At 49.6% G+C, this 19,185-nt stretch overlaps 2 protein-coding genes across 10 annotated transcripts in view; one reads left to right on the top strand and one right to left on the bottom strand.

Moving 5' to 3' along the window:
* The first annotated feature begins 708 nt into the window (after positions 1–708).
* On the top strand, positions 709–5,621 carry LOC140901158 (large ribosomal subunit protein uL1). Its single transcript, XM_073319495.1, has 6 exons — positions 709–765; positions 2,000–2,074; positions 2,294–2,374; positions 2,771–2,919; positions 3,437–3,609; positions 5,423–5,621. The coding sequence occupies exons 1-6, from the start codon at positions 761–763 to the stop codon at positions 5,591–5,593; spliced, it is 654 nt and encodes a 217-aa protein (XP_073175596.1). The 5' UTR covers positions 709–760; the 3' UTR covers positions 5,594–5,621.
* A 1,338-nt stretch (positions 5,622–6,959) lies between these two features.
* SCUBE3 (signal peptide, CUB domain and EGF like domain containing 3) overlaps positions 6,960–19,185 on the bottom strand; it is a 98,426-nt gene continuing 86,200 nt past the window's right edge. For 5 of the 9 annotated variants that reach the window (XM_078849732.1, XM_078849734.1, XM_078849733.1 and 2 more), the window contains 7 exons: positions 18,892–19,053; positions 17,999–18,166; positions 16,356–16,517; positions 15,663–15,860; positions 14,425–14,577; positions 12,780–12,859; positions 10,982–12,112 (listed from right to left, as the gene is read on the bottom strand). In XM_078849732.1, the coding sequence (XP_078705858.1) occupies positions 11,963–12,112; positions 12,780–12,859; positions 14,425–14,577; positions 15,663–15,860; positions 16,356–16,517; positions 17,999–18,166; positions 18,892–19,053 (1,073 nt within the window). In that variant the 3' untranslated portion in view covers positions 10,982–11,962. Of the gene's footprint in view, positions 8,504–10,981; positions 12,113–12,779; positions 12,860–14,424; positions 14,578–15,658; positions 15,861–16,355; positions 16,518–17,998; positions 18,167–18,891; positions 19,054–19,185 lie in introns of those variants that run through there. The other 4 variants (XR_013634867.1, XM_073319490.2, XM_073319491.2 and 1 more) reach the window with 4 other exon arrangements.

Here is a 19,185-nt window from a genome sequence, read left to right as displayed (position 1 = left end):
GGCAAACCTGTGGCAAATTGTACAGAACCCCCAGGGCTCCACAAAAGACTCACATCTGGCCACATGCCCCTATCCTGATTCTGCAAAGAGCCAAACACCCTCAACTCCAGCTGAAACCAAAATAAGAGCTTAAAAGCCATGAGATGCCATTGAGATACTGATTGCAGCCAGTCCCCCACTGGGCCATGGTAGGACTGAGCTCTTTTCACTTCCAACGTAACAAACAAAAGAATCTTACCCCCAGGCACAAACTGGTGTTAAGCAGCGAGCATGGGAGACTTCCCAGAGGTCCTAACCCACCTCCAGAACCACCTTCTAGTGCAAAAGCATCTGCACCCAGCCCACTCGAGTCCAGCAGACTCTACAGGCTCAGAACAACAGACTCAGGGGTTGAATCCCCCCCCAACCAGGCCAACCCCCTGCCTGTAAACTGGAGCTCATTCCCATCTGCTCAAAAATCAGGCACCAGCTCCTAGGAAAGATGCAGAAAAGCGTGCAATAAATAGGCAGCCTATGGTTTGCACGTAAAGGAAATAAAGCCCTCTCTGCTCACAAGCGTACCATGCTCCCACAGCACCCAACTCCATCCCAATGCTGGGCTGTCCCCGCCCCTACAGTCTGCCTCTCTCAAGATGGCGCCCAGACCACCGCCACGTCTCGCGAGACCATGCCCTATTTATAGCGCGATCTGAGCCCCGCCCCTTTCTTTCCGCCCGGCGGCGCCCGAGGTATCCGGAGTCCGCGAGCGGCAGGTCCCAAGATGAGGTCCGTGTTGGGCGGGGGGGGAAGACTCAATCCGGTGCCATCCGCCCCCCAGATGACCCCGGCGGCGGGCCCGGTTCCCGCATTAGGCAGAGGGGGGCCCCGGTGCGGCCCTGCCGGGGGAATTGGCTCCGCACGGGGGCTGAGCCGGGGGGCGAGGGGCGGGTCTCTGCTCCCTCCCCGGCCGGCCGCGGGGCCCCTTGGCCAGGCGGGCTGGGTTCCGTCTGCGCCGGCCTGGCCCGGGCTCAGCGCTGGTCCCGCCAGCCTGGGGGCGGCTCTGTACAGGTGCATCCCGGGGCAGAGAGCTGGGGCGTCCCCGCGCTGAGCCAGCCGGCCATGGGCTGGGCTGGTCGGATCAGGCGGGGCCGGCTGCTGCAGAGGGAGAGAACAGAGCGGGGGGTCCCCCTGTTGTCCACTCCCAGCTCCTGGCAGGCAGAGGTTTAGGGACACGCGGAGCATGGGGGTGAGTCCCTGGCCGTCTTGGCTCATAGCTGTTGATCGCCCTGCCCTCCATGAACTTCGCTCGTTCTTTTGTGGACCCGGCTATATTTTACAAACCCTTTATACTCTTGCGCCTAGAATGGGCCCCTCCATGGTGGGGTTCAGGCTCAGGGAGGGAGACCCCGTCACTGTGGCTGCTTTTCTGGCTTCAGTGTCTCCGGGGCTGTGGGATGAAAGGGGCTGAAAAGAGACATTTTTATTCCATTTGAAAATGGAGTCCCCCTGCTGTGAGCGGCCTGAGAGTGAAATCTGCTGCAGTTTCCACGATATGCATCCGATGAAGTGAGCTGTAGCTCACGAAAGCTTATGCTCTAATAAATTGGTTAGTCTCTAAGGTGCCACAAGACTCCTTTTCTTTTTGCGAATACAGACTAACACGGCTGTTACTCTGAAAGGTCGGTGGATCTCACTTACAATTGGCCATGGTTGCTCTTCAGTTATTTTTGTACTTTTCTGGGCCTGCACAGTGAACCTGGGCGTGTCCATTTCATTTTTATCAGGGCTGCACTGGCCCCAGAGGGCTGTATTTGAGTTCACCTCATTACAGGGAAATGATTCATTCTGTTCCCCCAGAATGCTGTTTAAGAATGCTGTGGGCTAAACAGCTACCCTGGTTGGCGGGATTAAAGGTGGTTTTAGATGCTAATGTACCCGCAGTTGCAACCTGTTCAGAGGGATTCATTCAGTTGATCCTTTCAAGTGCCTGACCTGCTCTTTGTGCCTTTCACATCTACAGCAGCAAAGTTTCCCGCGACACCTTGTATGAAGCCGTGAAGGAAGTCCTGCAAGGGACTCAAGTGAAACCACGCAAGTAAGAACAATGTTCTGCTGTGGGTTGGGCCCTTCCCCAAATGCCAGCTCCATGACTGGAAGTCTCTGGTGAAGAGAGAGGGTGAGGGGAAGGGTTTGTGGCAGAGTGTCTGTGCTCTGCTAGATGTTACTGCAGCTTTTCCCCATGTCTTTTGCTATTCATCTTGTTTTACTAGGGTCTTAAATTCTGACCTGGCCTTTTTCTTTTTCCGTTTTTCAGGTTTACGGAAACTGTGGAGTTGCAGATCAGTCTGAAAAACTATGATCCGCAGAAGGACAAGCGTTTCTCTGGCACAGTCAGGTTCGGCATTTTCTGATCCCACCCAGCCTTCAGCCTGCACCCCACTCCCTCCATGGACTTTGGATGTATGTGTGGTGAGCAGCAATTGACTGCTTGATGCAATGGCAGGAGGGTGCAGTGCTGAATTGCCCGGGTAGTTCAGACCCCCCAGATCTCTCAATGGGTGTGGCTGGACGGACCCCTACCCTGGGTCTTAAAACATGAGGGGAGGTGTGGTGAGGCTCCTGTGCTGATCCCACCGACCAATTGGAGAAGCCAGATTAGAGGCTGGTGGATGAAGAATCGCAGGGGACTGTGGTAAGGTTTCTTTGTTGTGGCTTTGTGCGCTCCCCTCAAGGTGTGTGGTGTTGGCAGTGCATAGTGACAGTATGTGGTGTCCTCTTCCCTTCCTGACAGGCTCAAGTCCACCCCACGCCCCAAATTCTCAGTCTGCGTGCTGGGGGACCAGCAACACTGTGATGAGGCCAAAGCAGTTGAAATCCCTCACATGGACATCGAGGCTCTGAAGAAACTCAACAAGAACAAGAAGCTGGTGAAAAAGCTGGGTGAGTAGAATTCTGAAGGGCTAGAGCTGCCAGTATGTCTGTAACACATCTCTGGCTGGGAAGGGGTGTCACAGATAGTTAACGCTCCTGCAATACCGAATCTGACCAGTGGGGAGTTCCCCCAGCAGCCAGACTCCTGCTCACTGCCTTGTTAGGGACAACTTGGCTAAAGGGACAGGGCAACCCAGAGCTGAAGTATGGTTGTCTGCTTGAGCATCTACTCATATTGTCTGGTCTTCTCTTTTGTGGTATAACTGCATCTGCACTAGGTCATTTGGTATAAAATCACATTCCTAACAGATACTGGCAAAAGCCCTAGTAGGCCTGGCCTGCCTTGTGACTTAGTTCAAGTCTCTGAAGATTCTGTAAATACACAAGGAGCCTTGGGTGTGAATGCTTTAGTTAGTTGCTCTTAGAAAAACTTGCAAACTGCTGTTAGTTGAGGAGGAAATCAAACCCGGAATTAAAAGGAGGATAAAACGGCAATCACCCATGCATTACATTTTCCCCTCCATAGCTAAGAAGTATGACGCCTTCCTGGCTTCAGAGTCTCTCATCAAACAGATTCCTCGTATCCTGGGTCCGGGTCTGAACAAAGCTGGCAAGTTCCCCTCCCTCCTCACCCACAATGAGAACATGGTGGCCAAGATTGACGAGGTCAAGTCTACCATCAAATTTCAAATGAAGAAGGTAAAAAAAAAAAAGTAAATGCCAACCTCAGAAGTCAGTTATGTGGCCTGTGGGGGGTGGGATTTAATGAAGCAACTGGCTGTCTGCCAGGGTATGTGGATTTCTACACTCAGGGCTGAACTGCAGGTATCCATCAGCTTCTTTCTTAAGATAATGATAAAGCCACTGATCAGTATCCAGTCAGTCACCTTCTGTGCATCTAGGGAACAAAACTAGAGCATTCAGCTCCTGAGGGGAGAATGTAACTGGTCAATAGCTGACTTTCTCTCCCCCCCCCCCCCCCCAAAATAAACTGGAGGAGAGCCTGATATTGCAGAATGCTGGGGGGCCCTAAATGTTCACTGAAGTGGATGGGAGTTGAGGGCGTTTGGCATCTTGAAGGAAGAGATGTGCGCCCTGTGTGATAAGCTCCTGACACTGCAGGGATGTGGTTCAGTTTCAGTTAGCCAGGAATTAGAACAGGCTTGTACCATACAAGTCAGTGCTTTTGTAGTGTAAGCTTCGGGCATGAGGCTGTGTAAGGGAATTTCACAGCAGCTACAGTGCAGAATTTTGACTTTCTAGAGTCTTGCCCTATCTTGACTTTGAAGAAAAGTCACTATAGGGAGCAGAATCATATTTTAGATGAAAGCAGCTCTAATTCAAATGCATATTTGTCATCTGTTGGGTACCAAGATGGTGTAAACCTGACTCATTAATTCAGTTAGCAAGTCTGGTTCTAAGGCTTAAGCACACATTTAACTACTCTGTTAAATCAGCTCCAGCCTATCTGAAGAGAACTATTCCTGATCAACCTTAACAGGGCACCAGCTTTAAAACAGTTTGAAAGAAAATTAAGTCAAGGTTTTTATAAGCCCCTTTTTCTTCAGTCTGTAGTTTGGCTATATGCTTGGCATCAGGGACTTGGCCTTGGGTGCATGTTCTTTATTCGGTCACTAGAAAGACTTGTTTCGGTGGTTAGGGGTAAAAAGCATGTTAGCTCTGTATTTTACAATATGAAAAATTTAAGCAGTTCGTATGGGGGGTTGTGCTAATCTGTGCAGCATGGGTTAATGCTGGGCAGTATTTGTGGAGGCCATGGTGTATGAGACTGTTAATAAATCAGGCCCTTGATTAGGAGTTAGACTTGGGTTCTGTTCCTTGCTGTGCTATTGGTTCTGTATGCCTGAGATTAGCCTAATTTTACAGATAGGGAATGATATTTACTGTCTTTGTAGAGCACTTCGAACAGAGGATGAAACCACAGCGATGTACCTTGTCAGATTTTCAACAAAGTTTGCAGTGAGATGTTAATGTGTGTGGAAGCCAGTTGTCAAACTTAACATGAGCTCTTTAGCCTTCTAGCTACAGATATGCAAACTGGAGGAGTAGGTTTTGAGCTGTTAAACATCATTCAGCTCTAGAATGTATGAATTTACAGATCTTGTATTTACTGGGTCCATAGCTTTTTAAAATGGTTGGAATGTATACAGTAGCTTTTACAGGCCACAGAAAGACGGGGGAAATTTTAAACCACATACATTTGATTTATCCCTTAAAAAAAAAATAAAAAATTGGGACTGAAACCCAGCCCAAGAGAGAAATTCCAAAGAGCAGTCAGGCCCTTAATGTTAATTGCCTGCAAAAAGTCTTTGGTGGCTGTAGGCTTCAGCTAGTGCAGGGTGGTCTGTAAAGGGACGATAGTTAGACTTTAACTCTACTGGCTAAGTTTTGATCCTACTGTCCTTGTTTAATACATGTTCCTTTCCAGTCAAGGCAGTTCCCTGCAAAGTCTACACCCTTAGTCTAATGACACTGCTTTCTATGTTGCCAGGTGCTCTGTCTGGCTGTGGCTGTTGGCCATGTGAAAATGACGGAGGATGAGCTAGTCTACAACATTCACCTGGCCATCAATTTCCTGGTGTCCTTGCTGAAGAAGAACTGGCAGAACGTGCGTGCATTGTACATCAAAAGCACCATGGGCAAGCCACAGCGCCTCTACTAAACTGGCAGTAATAAATGGTTCTAGACTACCCAGTTGCTGTCTCTTATCTGCTGAGTTGGGTGGGAAATTTGATTAGTTTGTCTTTTACTGAGAGACCCACAAACAAGGGAGAATTAGCATATTTTCACTTTAATGTTACCTGTACCCCCATCATCAGTTTTAAACTATTTAAACTTTTTTTAAAATGGTCACTAGATTTCAGACTACCCTTTAATAGATATATAGATGCAATAGGTTAATAGTCCCTTTAGAATGAAAAGGGGCCCAGGAGCAGCCACCTCACCAGCGCCTGGGACAGACAAAAGCATAAATGCAGAAAACATCTTCTCAGGTCTATCCACAGAACAGCTACACTTGGTGCAGTGGTGGGGGAAGTGTTTATATCTAATCCTAGAAGCTCTGGAGGTCCTGTGCACAAGTGCCATTAAAACCTTCCCCTTGTGGGGGGAAAAATTTCAAATGAAGGGGAAGCAGGCCCTGCCTGAACCCAGATTCCCTAATAAGTACCTTCCTTTGAGGGTCTGGCCTGTTTTTTCCATAGTCAGGTCTGCCCTGCTGCTGGGTTCCACAGTTCCAGCTTTTTCACCCAGCTCTCCTTCAGCAATAGCATAACCTTCCTGAAATGAACTCTACCCCAGCCCTGAGCTGAGCCTGATTTATATAGGCCCCAAATTCCTCCCAGCAGCCTCTGCATTAATGGTTAATTAGAGCCAGCTGGACCCCACCCTCTTGTTCTAACTTCCTGGGCCTGGCCACTATTTACAGCTGCTGCTTGGAAGACTGACTCTTTCCTACCCTGTGATGGTTTACACTGTCACAGCTGGTCATCCCTAATCCTAGGGCTCTGAGGATAGTGAGGGAGGATCAGCAATGGGAAATGAGATGGGGGCTGAGGAATGAGTGATAGGAAATATAGGATGAGAAGAGGGTGATAGGAGCTAGGTGCAGTAAGCAGCAGTGGGATGGGGTAGTGCAGTGTTTGAGGATTAAGAATGGAAACCAGGTTTGGGTATTGGAAGGGATTAAGAATTGGAGTGGATGAGGTTAGAGCACCAACCTGAGCTTCCCCATTCACCTACCACTCATCACCACCTCATGGGCAGCAGAGAACTCCCAGCTGCTATAGAAGCAGAGATGGCCAATAACTCTGCCTTGAAGAATCTGTACTAGCATTGGGGATGGGACTCCTCATGGTGTAAAGTTACTTTAGGGGTACTTGCAGTATCGGTACTTTAGGATGACATCCATGAGACTGAGGTGCTTTTGAAATTTCTCGAATCTCTGAAAGAAAAATCTCAGGTCCCACTTTTAGAAATCTTCAAAATAAGTAGCAGAACCAATTTCTAAAAGATCAACAACACCAAGAAATTCAATTTAATAATTAAAAAGACAATACAAAATGCAAACATTTCTTTTTACAAAGTTCAGATACAATTTTTTGAATCAAGTGCAAATAACTTTATGAACTACATCTTTTTCATCACTTAATCATTTTGTGGGAGATGCTAAATTGTGGCCCATTGCAAAAGGCAGATATAAATATTCCAATTTATTTTTTTAAACCAACCCTTTGTTTACTACACTGAAACATTCACTACATCAAAAAGTGGGTGATGGAGTTTTCAGGCTTTCAAACCTTTTCTATTTTCTTGTCTTGGGGCAGGTTTAGCACAAGGAACTGAAGCAGGGTTTGATGGTGTACAGAACATCTGGTAAGCTCTTCCTCATAGTCCCCAAAAGGGTTGTCTGAAGGAAACACCAGTCAGTGGCATGTTCTACAAATCAGGCCATTAAAACTATTTCTGTCCATTCTAACAGCTGGCTGCATAATACAGTTCAATACATTTACTGACAATGGCAAATGTTAAGTGACTAGTTAACATAGGACTCTAGATTATGGAGGAAATCATTATTTACCTGTGGTAGTAAGTCACAGCTATATGTCTGAACCTGCAATTCATTCAAGGGAGTAGTGCCATGCCTACAAATGCTTACTACTAGCGTGTAGCTTTTATCAGTGACCAGACCGAAGGAAGCCATTGAGGGCTAGTTACTGAAGCACATACCATGGTTTTGCAGGATCAGGGCTGTTGATTTGAATGGGACTGATGTCAAAGGCCTGTTTGTGGCACAAAGGCTGCAATATCAAGCCCGTAGATTATGCAAACAAAAAATTTATTGAAAGGCCAAGAATTTCCAAAGGGCCTGGAGATTGAGGGCTCGACTTCTGTCACCTTGAGGCCTGATTTCCAGAGGGAGGTGCAGAGCACTGTGTGAAAATCAGGGCACTTTTAAGGCATCCCACAAGTCACCCAAGGTCACACGTCACTCTTGAAAATCTTGTCCAATGAGCCTAAATAACCTGTTCCCCCGCTGCTGTTGCCATGTTTCCCTTCAGAGGGGCCGTGAAGCCAGAGCAATGGGTTTCACAGTGGTTATAACCTGTAGCGTTGTGGTTAGGTTCAGAATGCAGCAGTCTCATTTTGAAATGCAAGATGCTCCATGGTTTTAAATAGCACTAGACACACTTCTCTGTCCAGCAGGTTCAGGGATGTTTTTTAATTAAACCATACCTGAAATTTGGCCTTTAGACTTGATCATGTCCCTTTACACCCCTACACTGCTGCATGCATTCTGAACCCCAAAAATAGACCCATGTGCCTTTTCCACTGGGGAGTCTGCTGCAGATACCATGGAAGTGGCAGGCATCTCAGCCCACAGGTGTCCAACTTCTGAGAAGACCCAGCAGCGGGGGGCAAATACACAGATGGCATGAAAAAGCACAACCCCTCACAAGAGATGCAATCAGGAAGAAGGGGATAGAATTGAGCAACACTCAGCCAGTGCTCATCCGATTGGTGGGACGAGACGATACAGCAATGAATTCCTGGGGGCAGCAGTAGAACAAAGCTGTAGAGACAGACGTTGGGGGGAGAAAGAAAATATGAGACATCAGCTGCTATCTGCTCAAGAGATACCCTAGCTCCCTGTCCCTTCTATCTGCTAACAGCCATGAGAGTGTATTGTGTAATAAATAATCAAATGGTAGTGGTACCTCCGATGGGCTGTGTGTTTTCCGTACGTTCAAGAAGGAACGGTCCCTTCCCCGAGTTGCTCATAGTCAAAGGACACAAGTAGACAGTGACTGCGGGAAGTGGAGCAACAAATAGGAAACCTGTATACAAGTCAACTGGATTCACCACACGGCAGAAGTGGGTCTTTAAAGAGAGATGTAAATTTGGACAGGATGTGGTCACTGAGATTGCACCAGACATACGGGACTGCCCGGAAGAAGGCACAAAGGCTAGAGGCTGACAACTGGGCAGCCATAGGAGGGAATGGTGGTGGAGTGGGGGCCGGGGGTGACACGAAGCCAGACAAGGGAGGATAAGAAAGAAGAGGAAGAGTTAGATAGCACCTCGGACAAAGAGGTGATATGATTGTGGATGGAGATCCAGCAAACTGGTGCGATCTGCATGGAAGAGTTGTTAAGTGGCTTCATTTTGCACAGTGGTGTGCGTGGACACGGGAGGCCATAGGAAGAGTCTCATGAGGGCCTGACAGATCTGGCTGCGGAGATAGCAGGTAAAGAACAGGTCTGAGGTTCACAAGGAAGGAGTGGCAGGATTTGGAAATGGCCTGCGTGCCTGGGGCAAGGGAGAGTGAGGAGCCAGATACCATCTCAAGGTTGCTGTCAATGGGGACCAAGAGAAGGAATGGGAGAAAAGTTTTGGCTACGTTCAGTTCAAGCTGATGAGATATTAGATGAGATGTGGGGCTATGGCAGAGGTGGAGATTGGCAAGACATCGACAGAGAGGTGATACTTTCAGCCATTAAAGGCCAGTCAAGATCAAAGGGAGAAGCAGGAGCTCAGCTGGCCTAAGGTGTCTCTCACTGGGCTCCCAAAGGGAGGCTCCCAAGGTCAGTAGCCACTTTTGAAAACGCTGGCTTAAATATTAGTGTTTTTCAGGGAGGCAACTACTGGACTTGGCCCCGGGAAGCTCTGTGATTGCACATGGAAGGGGAGCTGGCCACAAGACAACCTCCCTAGTGAGATGTGGCCCGCACTGTGACTAAGTTTGAGAACCCCTGCAGGAGGCAGCAGATTTTCAAAAAAACCTAAGCGATTTAGAAGCACATTTTATCAGATGTCAATGGGACTTGTGCATCTCCCCCATAGACATGGTGATTTTTCAAGGTTGAATTATCTAAGGGACTGATGGAGCTTTGGCCATTAGATTCCCCAAGCGGTTTAATACCGCAATGTCCCAGCAAACTGAGCAGTCATGGGAACATGTTCGGGCGGACCCTGAATTTCTCTGCACCTCATTCGGCGATTCCTAGTTCACACGGAACTCCCACAAAAGTCAATGGGAATTCTGCCTCAATAGCCAGCCCTGCTTCTTCCAACTCTTCAGGAAATGGAAACAGATTAGCTGGTTTCTTCATGAAAATATAAACAAGCACTTGCATAAAGCAGGCAACATCTAAGGCTGGTGAGATCAGCACCAGGGGCTGCTTACAAACCAAACTGAAGTTCACAGCAGGCTGAGACACAGGAGCCAATAAGCGTGAAGGGAATCTCCACTGGAACAAACTAGCTTCCGCGTCTTATATTTCGTCACTGTTCTTTACTGGACAGAATCTGCTCCGTTCCAGCATTGCGATCTATGTCTGGAGCCTCGTTCTTCCCCCCATGCTGTTTTTATGTAACTCCCATTAACTTCAGTGGAGTAACTCCTGATTTACACTGGGGTGAATGAGACGAGAATCAGGCTGTTCATGCCTGGAGACCTACTGATGACAAGATAAGCCTCCATACTACTGCAGCTAATGGAGAGGATCTGTTAGACTGAATGACAGAGTCTGAGAGCCTTCTGAGTAGCATTCCGGGTTCTAGAATTCATGCTGCAGAGCGAAGGAGTATAACTGGCAACCAAGTGTAAACTGGTAACTGCATCCAACAGCACAAACTGACCACACTGGAGACACTTGTGGATGGGAAAAGAGCTTGTGCTTTCCAGTCGTCAGGGAAAGATTCAACTGATTAAGGGGGAGGAGGGAATAAAAGCTTCACTGGTAAAAGGAACATCAAGTGGATTTGCCTTATTAGGGACCAATATCAGAAGAAAAGCTTCCAAAGTCTGAAAACGTCATCACGTTAATTGAAGCCTTGGTTTGTTTTTGTTTTGTTGTTACAAACACACATTCTCATTTCTCAGGCAGGTATAAATATTGTAGTTTCTAGTAGAAAAAACTTCCCTCTAAATAATATAAAGAAGACTCAAATGATTGCACTTAATACATATGAAAAAGGTAGAAAGGACGATATCCTAGTGCACAAACATTTACTCCTGCTCTTCACATCGCTTGCTTTTCTGTCGACGAGTTACTCTTTGGCAGAGCTTGTAAGAGAGTCTGGTCTCTTGGCACAAGTGTCCATGGGGGAAAAAAATGAATCCATCTGAAAGGCTTCTCGTTCATTACCTTTTTCCTCCCATTCATCCAGACGTTCTACAAGACCGTGGCTTGGCCATGCTTTCTTCAAATGCAGAGAGACCAACCCAGCTCCCTGGAGAGATGCAGATCTCCCATCCACTGGAACTGCCATTTGCCGTGATGCTTTTCAGCTTTGTCTTTTTTTTTTTTTAAGTATTCTTTTTTTAAAAAAAAAAAAGTATATTTTTTTCCCGATCCCCCCTGCAAAGCTGTGTTGATATATATATATTTTTAAACCACAACACTGCGATAAATAATAAGGCATTACCTTCCACATTCAGGGCTTCCTCTGCGCTCAGTTCTTTGAGAAACAGCCTGTTCTGGCTGCAGCAGCTTTCCTTTGCTTTGGCAGCTGGAGAAAGGCCCACGGCAGGAACAAAAATACCAAACTATATTCCAGGAGTGCAGGCGACTGTAGGTGTGTTTATGGCGCCTAGGAACGGAGACAGATTTGGACGCAGATGTGTAGTAATCAAGGGCCACAAAGGCAACCAGAGTGACTACACTTAAGTTACATAAAACAGAGCAGGTGGCAGCTGCCTCTGCGTGTAGAGGCCACTTGGGCTGAGACGGAGCATCACCCTCCGGGACTGGTAATTGTTATGGGCTGCACACTCCGTAGGAAAAGAACAGAGCATGGGATGCCTTGAGATTACAGACCGCCCCTGCTGGAGACAAAGTCAGCACTGAGATGAGTTTGAAGAAAGCCAAGGAGAAATTGTTTAGAGTCATCTGCATAGTGAGAGACGGGGATTCTGTTTGTTTAAAAAGCTGTTGAGAAAAAAAACCCCAAAAACCATCAAATAAGAGCAAAAGAAAGTTTCCTTGGCTGGAGGGTGGCCCATGAGGCAGGTGGGAATGCCTGGGGGCTATTTGTAAGGTCTGAGGAAGCTGGAGACTTTGGAGCGGAGGAGTTTGATGAAAGAGCGTGGTAACATCTCCTTGTGTTTCTCTGTGTACTTGAAGTAGTTCTGTGGATGAGCCAGCACGTCGAAGAAAGCCTTCATCAGCTTCTTGTCCTTCGAGGGAAACAAACGGAAGAGTCACATCACCTCCAGGTAAAAGCTGGTATCCACAATTAAAGCATAATGGATGTGGTCTGACTGATGGTCGGTCTAAAAGATCATACTTTGTGATCTTATTGCATGGATCCAATGAGCTCAAACGCTTTAATTTACAGATGGGGAAACTGAGGAACAAAGCATCTAAAAGCCTTGCCATAAGGGCACAGAGGGGTGCCCTACCCAGGGCAGGGCTGAAAATGGAACCCAGATCTCCTGACTTGGAGTCCCTTGCTCTAGCTACTAGACAAGGCTGCCTCAGTCAATTTTGACTAGACATGAAGAATGTGAGCAAGAGGCTCCATAGTAAAACAACAAGCAACAGAGAGAGTCAAGGAGTGTATGTGGGAGAACTAGACCAGCTGCTGGACACGCGATGGGTTACAGGACCACAAGACAAGCCATTGTACTTCAGTAGATGAATTCTAATCCTCAGCTCCTTATTGTAGCTCCCAGGACACACCTGTGAATCCTGAGAGTGTGTTAAGGACGTCAGGACAGGGGCAACACTAGGAGAAGTACCCATTGTACAGTTAGGTAACACAAAGGGGAAGTGACTCGCCTGGAAAGCTGGGAACAGAACCCAGGAGTCCTGATTCCCAGTCCCACTCACGGATGGTCTCACCTTTAATATTTCCTGATGGTTTTCGGAGGCGTACAGCCTGCCATCCCGGACAATATCCTCCACCAGCTGTTCGTAATCCTCTGCAAAGCCAAGCGAGAAAGGACGTCAGGGGGAAAGCAGGTGGCAGGAGTGCTCGGCTAATTCAGCGACAGGATGCTATTGTAAAGATGGAATTCTGGGCTCCAGAAAACAGCGAAATTGTACTCTGCCGTGAGCCAAAAAGCTTCACTCCACACCTTATTGTTTGGAGTGGAGCTCCAAAAGCTGCGGTGGTTCCCCCCTGTCCATGCAGAACACCAATCACATGTACACAGGTGTTTCAAGAAACTAATAGATCAGGCAAGACACTTTACACTTGGGTAAGTTTAGAATGCCCCAGACAGGTGCATGGCAGTATTGAGGAAACTTAGGAAGCAGGACATTAGGTCATGAGGTCAACCTGAGGGCCAGGGACTAGCCTCTGAACTGAGCACAGGGCAGAAGCAGGAGGGTGGAGTGCAGGTGAGGCACTTAATCATCCAGCAAGGTACAAAACCATCTGGGAGAGAAGAGGGAAAGCCCACCCGGATTGGGAGAGTAGGGGCAGATTTACTTGGCACTTCACAAATATTTATAGTATTAAAAACGATCATCTGCTCACTGGTCACTTCTTAAGTCTCATTTCTAACCCCTGAGTTCCTTTCACTGTGTCTCGACAAGGACTGTACACTGGTAGCAAACTTCCTGAGGTGTACCGTATTCCGTTATAAGCTGGTTGGTAGCTCTGTCTATTAAGATCGCCTGAGACTTCCCATTGTAAGACCCTGTTTTCAATTGCTGATAACTTTGCCATGCTAACCATTTGGACTGAAATTTCCCATGCCAGGTGTCTGTCTCAGGCTGAATTGTTTTGGGAATTTTTTTTACCCCAACCGATTCAGCCACGTGTAAGAACAAAGTTAGGGAAAATATATGGTTTTGCCCATTTAGAAAAATTCTGGCAACCTTTTCTTTGAAAAGCCCTAGTGCCCTCGTGCTTTGGAGCAGGGACTTGAAATCCGGCGGGAGGGTGGCGCTGTCACCTTTCGTCATCCCAAATTTGGCCAAATGACACCTGGCAGCTTGCACATGCTTCGGACAGACTTCTTCGTTTTTAGCGGCTGAAGTCCCCAAAGATCCCGTGCACACTGAGCATGCTCCTGCCTGGGGCTGAGCGCGACTTGCCCTGCAATGCCCCTCTGGGCTGCTGCAGACTGTGCCGGGGCCGGGGGCCTGAATCGAGAGGAGGGAGACTGTCGCTTCTGAGCTTTCAATGACCCCCTGCTGGTGGATTCGCTCGGGTACTTGTGGAAAAAATCTTAGACGATCACGTCATTAAAGACTGTATCGTAATGCATAGGCTCAAGGGGCCGGGTTAAGGTTGTGCACACACAAGCTTAATTCTGGCATTTCCTAACTTGTGAGTGCTTGACTTTGCAACCTTAACATTGTCCTTTTGTGTGCGTAATATCATTCAAATCGCTTTACAATGCTCAGTTCGAGATTTCCGAGACCACGTGTTAGCACTGGCAATAAAACCCAGGCGTCTCAGTCCCGCGTGATGAGCACTTACACTGCAGTCCCACCCCTGCTCTTGCTATGCCCTTACACATACTCCCCCACTTACCGTCGTAGGTGACGTAGGGGATCTGGAAGCCCCTGGCGCCGTTGGCCTCGCTGGTTTTGAAGTTGATCCACAGCTTGCGGGACCTGGCGGTGAAGGCTATGGGCCTCTCGTACGTCTGGCACGTCTCATAGGTCGTGATGGAGGAGGGGGAGGCTGCGGAGGGGGACAGGAAAGGACCAGGTGTTGCCTGGAATCATTCAGCCACACAAACACCCAGGTCCAGACATCTTTTGGTTTGTTTCAATATTGCAGGCAGGGGTCTCCTTGCTGAAGGGCCACATTAAGAATACACAGGAGCTGACTGTATGGCTCCGGTTCTACTCCTTACTCCGGGGGCCACCTTCCTCCTCCACCATTCAGTATGGGTACTGAGGCACCCGCGTGCAACACTTTCAGAGGTGGGCGCTGACTGTGGATGGCCAGCGTTGGTCAGCCGGGGGCCCGATGTTCAGAGGTGCTGAGCACCACGGAGTTCAATGAACTCCACGGCCACCTTTGCAAACCCGGAGCTGGGGCCCCTTGGCCCAACGGGACTGCGTCATGAGATTCAGCATCAGGTGATGCACCATAACAGTGTCATGTGGAAACACCACGCCTGGGACTAGGTTGGCAAAGCCCCAGGAACTGCTTCCGGGCCTCAAAGCACCCCAGGGACTGTACCCGCAGGGCACAGAATGGCTTTGCCATAACCAGGGCAACACCTGGGAAGACATCTGGATGGAGAGGAAGCCCAGCCACCTCGGGAGTTGAACGGCAGCAAGGAATCTGGCAGGCTGGTTTCATCTCCTTGCCTGAGGCCAGGAGCCGTGAGCAATGCACAACCAGGAGCCTTTACTGATGGGCATGCACCCAGCTCTGCAGTGGGGTTTAACAGGGAAGCCAGCCCCAGGTAGTGAGTTATGCGGGGTGGATCCACTCACTACAAACCCCACTCCCCATAGTAGTTACCCATGCTCAGCCCAAGGATGCAGGCTTCCCCTTTAGGCTGAGTGCACCAAACTCGTCCTACCTGGGATCAAGCCAGAGGTGAAGGCAGCTCTTTAGGGATGCATCGAGTTCACCTGCGGCGCGGTCACCCTCTCCTCCACACATGCCTGCTCCATCACTTACCGGGCTCCGCTGCTCCCAGAGGTGTCCGCAGACCAGACAGCCTGGGAGGTGGGGGAGAGGGGCTCTCGCGGGATTACCTAGTACCCCCATTGCCCAGCATGGCCACGCCACAGCAATCGGTTACCTACAGTTTTTCCGCATGACCAAGACGTCCCCGCACTCGTCCTCGGACGGCAGGAAGATCTCCGGGACTACGATGAGGATCTTGCGCTTTGGCGGGGGGTTGATGTTCCAGGTGCACTCAATGTTGGCGGGGTAGTTCCCAGGGTAGTTGGGAGACTCGATGTAGCCAGTGTACTCGCCCAGCTCCCCTCCGCATTGGCGGTCTGCAAGGCAACAAGGACCAGTGGTCACTGGGAATTAGTTCTCTGACATGGGGGCACTAGGCAATGATCTGTTGGCAGAAGAATTGGATCAGGCCATCCTAATCCTGTATGCAGCAGGCTATCTGTGCCTACGGACGCACCTATGCCCACATATATTCATGTGTGCATATGCACAAGCATGTGGGTCAGCATGCAGAGCATGCCCAGGCACTGACTGGTGGCATGAGTGCAAGGGGCATACATGAAAGTGTGTGTGTGTGTGTGTGTGTGTGTAAGTGTGGACATATGTATGAATAGCTGGATGCAGCTGTCTGTGCTCATGATTGGAGATGCATAAAGGGAAACACCAAGAGGAGGTGGCCTTCTGCCAGGGCCAGGACTCCGACAGGACCCTCTGGATGGACATCATGCTAACAGAGAAACACAGCAACTGGCAGAGATTGGGTTGCACACGCGACGTATGGACACAGCACCCGGGCTGCTTGAAGCGCGTACTTTTACACTGGGACACGGACGTGGAGCCGTCGAAGTCCGTGGTGGTGTTGCCGGGGCAGGTGATGCAGTAATTCTGGCGGAAGTCTGGCTGGTAGGTGCCCACGGCACAGCGGATGCAGCGGTGGACGCTGGTATTGTAGTAATGACCCGGGGAGCACTGAACTGTGGCGAGAGGGGAGAGGAAAATGTACTGACAGGGATCAGGCAAGGAGGCATCAGCTCACTGAGTCAGTCCCAGCTGTCGAGGAGCCACAGCTCTTGTATCTCAGCCAATCAGACATTTTATTAAGCAAACATGAGTGATCAGAGCAGCCGGCTCCTGGTTCCCACTCCCAGCTCTGCTACTCCTTGGGGAGAGATGAGTATTTTCCCTGCTTTACAACTGGGGAAACCTGGCCACAGAGAAGTTAGGTGACTTGCCCAGGATCAAGCAGCAAGTCAGTGGCAGAGCTGGGAGTAGAACCCAGGGGTTCCGATTCACAGCTCCCACTCACACTCCCTGGAAGCTATGTGCAAGGAGACTTTTCTTTCTTTCTTCCTTCCTTTCTTTCTTTTATTTAAAGTGACACAGGTATTCCCATGTTTCAGAGTAGCAGCCGTGTTAGTCTGTATTCGCAAAAAGAAAAGGAGGACTTGTGGCACCTTAGAGACTAACACATTTATTTGAGCATAAGCTTTCGTGAGCTACAGCTCACTTCATCAGTTGCATTCCCATTCAAGGCTCTTTTGAAGTGTTCATTTAGGCTGCCAGGACCTTCCTGTTTAGAATGGTTATTCTCTCTCTCCCTCACTGGACAGTCACATGCCAAACTCCGGATTTTGCATTAACTTCAACGATCCCCCCTTTAATGAGAGGAGAAATTGCATCCACATCATCACTGCACAGCTAACTGCAAAACTCGGCAGACCAGATTTCCTTGTAATAAAGCTTAGCCTAAAAATAAGCACCCAATTATTACACTGTTATTATTAACCTTAATAAACACAGTAAAGGCCCAAGACCCCACACAGCGTTGTAACAGCAACATGGCGGTGTTGGGAGTCCCTTACTGGACAACGCTGGAGTGCTCCTTTGTAAGAGTATTTCTGGGGTCCTAAATGCATCGGTGCAGTGTTAGAACAGCCCTGCAAACACCAATTCTCGTTCGCTTTGGCACCGTTATTTAAAGGGTGGGCAGGCGGATTTTGCGCCTGGGCTGGTGGATTCGTACAGCCATTGTGCAAGGCAGCTCGACAAGCACGTAGCTTCTCAAGGAGATTGCAGTCTAACAGGAGAGCGGGGAAAATGGAATAGGGTGGGTGAGCGGATACCGCTGGGAGGGTGGAGGGGTAGATTGAAGCCAAGAGTCTTGGTGAAGGATGGATGTTCAGGGCAAAAGGGAGCAGCGGAGCAAGGGTGGGATTTGTCCCCCCGCAAGCACTTTGCAAAATGAAAGCTTCCCACCTTGCCACCTGCGTCGTTGTTGTGACAGGGCCTGGGGAGCTGAAGAAGCAGAGGGTGGGTTTGGGGGATGTAGCCATAATGAAGCAGGCTCAGTCCTGGGAACTCAGACCCCCAACACCCCCTGGAGCTGCCCTGCTGCTCTGATCTCCCATGGCTGTTCCCCTCCCAGCTGCTGATGGAGCTGCTGGCTTGGACGTACCTTTGGTATCGCAGTCCTGGAAGGAGAAGGCTCCCTCGTGTTTGGTGGTCAGCCCCCCACCACAAGGGAAGCACAGAGCTCGCCCAGCTTCGGGCTGGTAGGCGCCCCGGGGACACGGCTGGCAGGGTATGAAGCCATCCACTGAGTGATGGCCGGGGGGACACTGACCTAAGGCCCATTCGGAAATCAAAGAGAGATGTGGGTCAGTTGTGCAATAACACAGCCTCCTTGTGCCCTGAGCTCCACACTGCATATCACTGGTGCTGAACCCCAGACAGGGGGAGCCACAGGCAGCTCTGGCTCCTCCTCAGATCCGTGGGGCAGCCCCACTGGTTGCAAGCACCTTGCAGCAGCCTGGAAATTACCACCTTCTTGCCACTGTTGCTGTGGGACCCCCTGGTGACAGCTGCAGGTGGATCAGAACCAGAACCGTTCAGCCAGATCTTTATAATTTATTGCAGCAGCCCCTAGGAGCCCCAGTCGTGGGTCTGGACCCCATTGTGCTAGGTACTATACAACAGGACAAAGAGATGGTCTCTGTCCCCTTCTCCCCTGAACTTCGGGGACTCTGATAAAATGGACTGGATCCAATTCCCCCATGGTTCTGCTCTTACAACACCTCACCCCCTTTGGCTCATGACTGGGATGCATCAAAGTTTACCCTGCAGGAAGAACAGCCAAAAGCAGCAGCCCCCTGCAGTCAAGCCGCCACGCCTGCATCGCTGGTGCTCCTAACCCCATCCCACAGCGCCGAGCCCACACAAAGACCCTGGCCGGGCCCTATGGAAGAGGTGATCAAGACCGCCAGAACGCCACAGCTGTAAGGTGCCTCTTGGTTCCACAGCCAACCTCTCCGAGGTCACAAACAGCAACCGACCGACCCCGCACCGTACCTGCACAGGCGGTTATGTTTGTTGCTCCAGCAGGGCCATACGCAGCGCTTCCAGGGCACAGGTCACAGGAGAGCTGGCCTTCTCTCTCCTGGTAGGTCCCTGGGGGGCAAGGGACACACTGCTCCAGCTGACCGTGGTAATACGTTCCCTGCAGGCAGCTAACTAAGAGAGAGGCAGAACCGTTAGGGACACATGTAGCGAGAACCCCCACCAAGCTATCCCCAATATGCCTTATTCTGGCTGCAGGTGAGAGGCCCTCGGGGTCCCCAGCTCCTAATATTGACAAGTCAGTGC

Source organism: Lepidochelys kempii, chromosome 21 (assembly GCF_965140285.1).
Source record: "Lepidochelys kempii isolate rLepKem1 chromosome 21, rLepKem1.hap1, whole genome shotgun sequence".
In the NCBI taxonomy this organism is placed as follows: domain Eukaryota; kingdom Metazoa; phylum Chordata; order Testudines; family Cheloniidae; genus Lepidochelys; species Lepidochelys kempii.
Note: the sequence above shows the minus strand (reverse complement) of the source record. Positions and strands in the feature narration are given on the sequence as shown.

Bases quoted from the DNA above. Each gene is read 5' to 3' on its own strand.
- LOC140901158 (XM_073319495.1), top strand. The intron at 2,375-2,770 runs GTTCGGCATTTT...CCTTCCTGACAG, and splicing joins CGTTTCTCTGGCACAGTCAG to GCTCAAGTCCACCCCACGCC. The intron at 2,920-3,436 runs GTGAGTAGAATT...TCCCCTCCATAG, and splicing joins GAAGCTGGTGAAAAAGCTGG to CTAAGAAGTATGACGCCTTC.